This window comes from Montipora capricornis, chromosome 13, assembly GCF_036669925.1.
Source record: "Montipora capricornis isolate CH-2021 chromosome 13, ASM3666992v2, whole genome shotgun sequence".
In the NCBI taxonomy this organism is placed as follows: domain Eukaryota; kingdom Metazoa; phylum Cnidaria; class Anthozoa; order Scleractinia; family Acroporidae; genus Montipora; species Montipora capricornis.
The window spans coordinates 32,888,991-32,896,357 of NC_090895.1; the positions used below are offsets into that span (position 1 = coordinate 32,888,991).

At 39.3% G+C, this 7,367-nt stretch overlaps 1 protein-coding gene across 2 annotated transcripts; it reads right to left on the reverse strand.

The window, feature by feature from the left end:
• Positions 1-188: 188 nt before the first annotated feature.
• Positions 189-6,475, reverse strand: LOC138030169 (caldesmon-like). Of its 2 annotated transcripts, none has more exons than XM_068878053.1 (7): positions 6,353-6,475; positions 4,530-4,603; positions 4,024-4,131; positions 3,303-3,548; positions 3,068-3,195; positions 2,760-2,829; positions 189-350 (listed from the first exon to the last, which is right to left on the reverse strand). In XM_068878053.1, exons 1-7 carry the CDS (start codon positions 6,369-6,371, stop codon positions 279-281), a joined length of 717 nt encoding a protein of 238 aa, XP_068734154.1. In that variant the 5' UTR covers positions 6,372-6,475; the 3' UTR covers positions 189-278. The 2 variants fall into 2 exon arrangements, with proteins under 2 accessions (XP_068734154.1, XP_068734152.1); XM_068878051.1 differs by lacking the exon at positions 6,353-6,475 and adding an exon at positions 6,075-6,308.
• Between the last annotated feature and the right edge of the window lie 892 nt (positions 6,476-7,367).

The following is a 7,367-nucleotide window of genomic DNA, read 5'->3' on the forward strand; positions in this document are numbered from 1 at the left end:
TAATATGGACTAATTAGCATTACAACAACACAATTTACATGATAAAAGCAGTGGGGGCTGTAACAATGCAAGGTCACCGGCAGCCTCGCAGCCATTCATAGGCTAGGTCGCTGAGCAAACAACTGTAAAATGGCCTATTGCAACGACAATTACCTTCACAAAGCCGAATTTCACCATTCACTACATCATTCATTCAACCACTTATTTATTTTCTTACAGAATTTATACAGCAATTGATAATTTGAATTTTCTCACTCCTCATCCTGTCCGAAATGTTATTATTTCATAAGATAATCTGAATGAAATCCTCTGGTATAATCTTGAAATCTTTTGTAGTCTTCTTGCATTTCCTGCAGAAAAAAGGAAAGAAAATGTTGTACCAAGCAGCTGTCCCTGCAGTTTTAATTTTCCCGTTAGTTATTTAAATGGAAAGAAATATCTTTTTTGAAAATCTTCACAGCAACGATATCGTCAGGAAAAGAAAACAACTAAAAGATAAACACACTTGCATTCCGGGAACATAAATTTTATCATTGACTGACCAAAACAATAATTCTCTTCTTATAATAACTGATAATTACGATATTTGCATGAGATGTACGAGGATATTGAAGGGAACTTCTACTCCTACAAAAGAATAACTGTAAAGCCAGGGAAATAATGCTTGCAATGAAATTTGTTTGAAATTTTTTCGAAAACAATGGTTTTTAGCCAGAAAATAATGAATTTGGCAATCACTTTTAGTGCTTTGGGTTAATTTTTGGCTTCATTAACACTGTCGGCCGGCTGTCGATAATGTGTCGGAATCATGTCAGCCAACAGTTGGCCAACAGGTTACCGACAGCCGAACATGGGAGCTATTGTTCACTTTTGCCCATTTACTTTTACTTTACTTTTACTTTTAATCAGGTAAGTTAAGGTACACAATGCAGACAGGCTGACATTCAGACAACTTATGTCCAGAAATGCACCTAATATTTTGATGCACGCCCAATTTTGACATCCAACATAAGTGTCCATTTACTACCTATTTCTAACAATAAGGTTTGCATTACAGTTTTTCAAGATGGCAGTGCCCAGGAAATGGCAAAAGACTTCATAAGATACAACCTCGTCCCCAGGGCGCTTTTCCCTGGCTTTGGGTGGGACGGCCAAAGCCAGGGAAAAGCGCCCTGGGGACGAGGTTGTATAAGATATAGCCTAAATTTCAGCTATCTCCTCTCCCTCCAAGTGACTTGGCGACCGGAGGCAGCTGAAATATTCAGGCTACCTGTCCTGTGGATTCCTGCACAGGACTCTACCTTGAATGGGTCGAATTGACATGTTCCCGTATCAACTAAGTAAGTACTCTTTATCCAGGAATCATGTGAGTACCCTCTTTCCGGCTTAGCGAGCAGGCCCTAATTGTTCAAGGGCTGATTACTGTAATCTTGGATTAGAGTAAACTGGAAAGGAACTGTTTTCACAGAATTTTTGGTTGTCACTCGCTAAGCGACCTCAAAAACCGCTTGTGAAAACCCGGCCAATAGACTTTATTCGCTTGAACATTTTGTTTCCCAATACAGATCATGTGATAATCCTCAGGAGATTTGATAGTTTGTCTTGTTCATCAAAAAGAGTGCGTGCAAGAAAGAATATGTCTGCATGCACTCTTTTTAATAAACAAAACAATGGACAAAATCTCTTGAATATTGTCATATGATCTGAATTGGGAAAACAAAATGTACAAGCGACTAAGGTGGATTGCAGGTAATTAGAACAGGAAATTTACAAATCAAGAAATTTTCGAACTTGGCCCAATTGTATTTTGTATGGGCTCTGTTGTCCGTGTGAAAGGGGTGACCACTGTACTTGAGCTCTTGGCAATAGATAAAGTTGCTTACAGAAGTTGTTTTGCCATGATCATTTAGTAATAGGTCATTTCCGAGTTCATGTCTGCCTCCTCTTCAAAGCAAGTCTAAGTGCAAGGATGCTGCCTAAGAAAATTTTAAAGGGGCCCTCAGAGCTTAACGTTGAGAACTTAGGAGCCCAACATATGAAGTGAAAGGTGTTGCTGTGAAAAATTAAGGCGCCCAGAGCTATTGTTTGGGAGCCCAGGCTACCGGGCGCCTGTTAGGCAACAGCATTGCTAAGTGCGAAGTTTTTGTGATGCTAATTAGTTCTACTTTACATATGAACGAAAACTAATTTTCATAAGAAAAACTTCGCACTTAGACTCGCTTTGAACAGGAGGCAGACATGAACTCAGAAATGGCCTATTTGGATGAAGCACACTCATTACAGTAAAAGGGAAAGAAAGGCAGAGAAATTTTATTGAAGTGTCTAGTTGTTCTAGTGCTGGAGCACTAATTGGGGACACTGTAAATTGAAATTAACACATTTATCAAGTTAAATGTTGGTTTTTGAGGAGAGGGGAAAACCAGAGTACCCGGAGAAAAACCTCTCATCACAGAGTAGAGAACTAATAAACTCAACCCACACATGACGTCGAGTCTGGGAATCAAACCCGGGCCACATTGGTGGGAGGCGAGTGCTCTCACCACTGCACCACCCCTGGGGCGACCACTGAAGTTGACGTATTGGCTATACATAAAGTTGCATAGAGGAGTTGTTTTGCCACGATCATTTAGTAATTTGGATAAAGAGCACTCATTTCGGTAACAATAAAATTGAACTGTTTCAGAATTTACTGGGGTATGCATAACCACATGCAGATTTGTATAGCTGCCAAAAGAAACAGCTTGATTTTCACTACTTACTTGGAACAGTTTTTCAACTCTCTTTCTCTCATTGTTTTCTTTTTCTAGCACTTTTATTAAGTTATTTATCCTGAAAAGAAATGCAAAATAGGACATGTCATAATGTAAATACAGAGCTGTCTTTATCATAATTATTATTTTGAATTTAATACCATTTAGTTACTTTCGTGTTATTTACAAGAACTCTTTTTGATTACCAACCCTTGAACTCTAACCCTAACCCTTGAACTCAAATTATAACCCCTCTTTTGCAAGTCCCCCCCCCCCCCCCACATGAGTTTGTTAAAAGGCAAATTGGTTACAACTACCTATGATTGAGCTCACTGCATTTCTTTTTGTGTCTTTCAGCCACTCTCGCTGCTTCATCTGCAGCTTTGCATTCACAATCCAGTTTTGTTTTTTCTATGGCCTCTTGTCGCAGTTTTTCAGCATTTTTCTGTAAGTTGGAGTGTAAGAAGATAAAGTCAAAAGATTTTTAAACAATGAATAAAGGTCCATGAACACAAGAGTTTTATTGTCAAAAGAATAAAATAAGGGTTTCACCCTAGCAATAGCCAAAGCTTCCCCTATGGCAATCTCTCTGAATAATGCAGCTTCATTTCTCAGTTTTTTTGTAAGAGTTTCTGTGAGATTTCTCATTTCTTCTCTCTTCTTTTTTTCTGCCTCTTCAGCTGCTTTCTCCAATGCAGCAAGCTTTTCCTGTTGGAATTTTTCTAGAGCTGAGCGAGCCCGTTTCTTCTCTGCAACCTCACACCTGTATCGGATTTCAGCCATTTCCTCTTCAGCTTGCTGGATCAGAATAAAAATAAGTAAAGGTAAAATAAATCAATAAAGGAGAGATACTTCTGGAATTAAGATTTACAAAATGAGATGTTAAAGGTTGGAGTCAAACCTAAGGAGTTTGATTTGGAAATAACAGCTCATGAGACAACCATGACCAAAGCAGTCCCGGATTGAGGAAATTTGCTTTTAAGTCAAATAGATACAAATCTTAATGTTATATGCTTGTTTGATTCACCTACACCATAAGATCCTGACTACTAAACTTGAAATAGCTGAGAAGTGGAGACTGTAGCCTCTTTTTAAATGAAAAAGACATGCCACATTTTCAAAGCTTTTGAGCCTGTTTTTCTTGAAATTCAACCACCCTGGAATTAAAGACGGCTTGCCTGCTTTGATAAAATAAGGGATCACAGGTAAGTTGTTTTCAGCTAAAGGCAGACTGTCCATTAACTAAGCTAACATGTTCTGAAACATGGCTCACATGTCTGGCTTCTTCCAGTGCTTGTTCTCGTTCCTCGTTCATCTTATCTCGTAACTCATCTAAAGAACGTTTAAGATGTGCACTAGCTTCTGCTTCAGCAGCAAATACCTAGTCATAAAATGATCATCGTCATTATCATCACACTAAAAAGTCTGAAGGGTAACTAAAAAATACCTGTGGTCAAGATAAAGACTTAATTTATTTTACAGGAGTAACAAGTAATACATGTAGATCAAGGCTATCAAGACACTAAGGACGCATTCTTTTGGGACTATTCCGGAATAGGAATACTCCGAATATACGGTATTCGTGTTCTTTTGGGACCAATTCAGCAGATGCATTCTTTTGGGAATTGGTATTCTGCGTATTTTGTTATTCGTAAACCGGAATAAGAATAACTGGAATAGTCCCAAAACAATGTGCCCTAAATATACAAAATGTCTTCAAGTTTTATATAAGCTTTATATATTACAGCTGAAAACTCATGAAATCTTGTATGGACTTACAGCATCTCTGACAGCCTTCCCTTTATCTTCTCTCATTACCTGCTGAAGTTCACTCAGTAGCTCTGTGCCGATGCCTAACATTTTCGGAAAAAAATGTGATGGTCAGGAATTAAACACCCATAAGTAGGTGACACTGAGAAACGCAGACTGCAGACTGTGCAGACCATCTGTGAAATGAAAATTTGGTTGGCCTGAATATCAATCTGGTTACCCTAATTAGGACTAAATAACATTCAGGTTAGCCTGTTTATGGTTAGCTCTCAATGAACTGTGAAAATTATTCATCTAGTAGGTATTGCTGAATGAAAAAAGAATTAAATCTTGTAATCTTGTCTCGACTCCTCCATTGACTCAGTTGGTTGAGCACTGGGCTGCCATGCAGGAGGTCATGAGTTCGACTCCGGCCGGACCAACACTCAGGATCTTAAAATAACTGAGGAGAAAGTATTGCCTTACATCTGCAACTGGTTGGACTTTCAAGTCTTCTTGGATAAGGACGATAAGCCGGAGGTCCCGTTTCACAAATAACTTCCATGTTCATTAGTTCCCTGCAGTGGGACGTTAAAAAACCCACACACTATTCGAGAAGAGTAGGGGATGAAGTTCCTGGTGTTGTGATGTCCTCTGTGTGTGTATGGGTAAGTGGGTATAGCAGGTCCACATCAGGGGCCTGTTTCTAGAAAGTCCCGAGAACTTTTCGGACCCGAAAAGCAAGTCGTCAAACTGCAATCTGCTTATTTTGAAAAGCTGATCCTTTAACATGTTTTTAATGTGAGAAAAACTAAGAGGATTGCGAAGTTTGATGGTCGGGAACCTCGGCGTTGCGAAGATATACAGGAAATCGTGGCACCGGAAATAGGCCCGAAAACTTTCGGGACTTTTGAGAAACAGGCCACTGGCCAGGGTTGCTCGAAAATACCATGGAAACCTATAGGTTTTGACACCTCTTAACCAACAGATAGCGCTCACCAGGCTTCGAGCAACCGGCCCCAGCTGAATAGCTGCCAAAATTTCAACCTGCTCAAACAAATAAATAACAAACAAACAAACAAACCGTCGTTGCTATAACGAGGGTAAGGGTAAGACCAAGGGTCACAGTAAGGGTAAGGATACGAATACAGAAAGTATCCTAAAAATGCATAAAAGCTAACCTTAAACTTTTGTTTAGGCCTAATTAGGCCCAAGGTTAGTTTTTATGCATGTTTAGAATACTTTTTGTATTCGTATCTTTACCCTTACCCTGACCCTTGGTCTAAACAAGTCCGATGGTTTCGGACGAAACGTCGTCAAGTTTAACATAAGTCTCGTACAAGATTTAATCCTTTTTTCGTTCGTTAGCTCTCAATGATAGTGAGGGTAATACCATATTTTACCCCTGGTCTGCACCGTCTACACAGTCTGTAGTCTGCCTTTTCGCGTGACCGCAAGAGTTTTCACTGACGTTTATAGAGCTTATTTGCGAGACGTCGACGCACACATGAACAAGCATCGAAAGACTGTTGATATTCTTCAGAAAAATCAAATTGGAAAAACCTTTTTACTTACATATGATCTTTTGATGAGTTACTTTTTGTGTTTTTAACGTAGTTCTGCCATCAAGCATTCGTAGTATGAATGTCTCTGAAGGATTCTCGGACGCCATTTTGTATTTCCGCGTTGGAGAAAGTAGGAACTTTGTGTAAGACTACGTATATTATGCCGACTTAATGACGGTACTGGGCATGATAAAGAATGGTGTTTTCTATTTTGGAATATCTTCTCTCGTTTCCGAGATATTCAAGTTTTTGTTTAAAAATTGATGACGTAATAACGTGTACACATGCCTGCAATAAATCCCAACATTGAGAATATCTCCGGAAATATTGGATGGGTGTTGTTCAAACTTGGCACAATGAACAAAGTGACCCATTACGATATTACCATGACAACACTCTTGTTTCAGTCCCTCTTTGCAATAAACCAAATATCTCGGGTTTTGAACAAATGAGGAGGCAGATGGTCAGACTTGAAATGCATGTGATGCTTTACACCTCTGTATATGTTTAGCGAGAGAGAACATGTCTTATTACGACAATAAACGATTTAAGGGCACAAAACCACAACAACAACAACATAGATAGAGAGCTCCTTTCACGAGACAAGGATTAAGGGCTCCGTTTACTGTCACCTTGTCAAATCTTCAGCTAACCGAGTCAAACATGACCCGCCCTTGTGCGCAGCTCGACAACACATTGTATTGTTCTTGCCCTTTCTTGTTGTTCTTAATTATCAGCGTATGCGCGTGTCGAGAAAATTATCAGTTTCCAGAAGCAAAATCAAGCAAGATACTTTATCCCAGAAAGAAGAAAAACTGTTGCCCTTCCAACAGACCACAACCTGACCGACCTCAAAATGACTGTTAGTTTGGTTCTGCTCATTTTCGAGTTGCTGTTTGCCTCTGGTTCAAAACGAGTCTTGATGGACAACCATTCAAATGGGAATGAGTGGTGTATTTTCATGCAAATCAAATTCATTATCATTTGAATGGTTGAGCACCAAGACTCGTTTTGAACCAGAGGCAAACAGCAACTCCGAATGATGGCATATTTTCACTCAAACTAAGAGCAATGCTCTTTGGTTGGCTCGCTGCATTCTTAACTTATAACTAATTTCCTGTGGGTTTTTTTTCTTGCATATTCAATCCTCGGTGAAGGGGTTTGTTGCTTTTGATTGGCAACCATGTCCTTTTTTGCACAAAAAGAAATTGATACCTTTGTTTCAGCCAACCACAAAATCTGCACTTCAAATGATCTTATTTCCGGGATAACGCATGCAATCTATTCGGATGAGCTGAAATTC

Coding starts and splice junctions, on each gene's coding strand:
- LOC138030169 (XM_068878051.1), bottom strand. CDS start 6,171: ATGGCGTCCGAGAATCCTTCAGAGACATTCATACTACGAATGCTTGAT. Junction 3,196..3,302: donor AAGCTTTGGCTATTGCTAGG/GTGAAACCCTTA, acceptor TCCAACTTACAG/AAAAATGCTGAAAAACTGCG. Junction 351..2,759: donor GAGTTGAAAAACTGTTCCAA/GTAAGTAGTGAA, acceptor TTTTTTCTGCAG/GAAATGCAAGAAGACTACAA.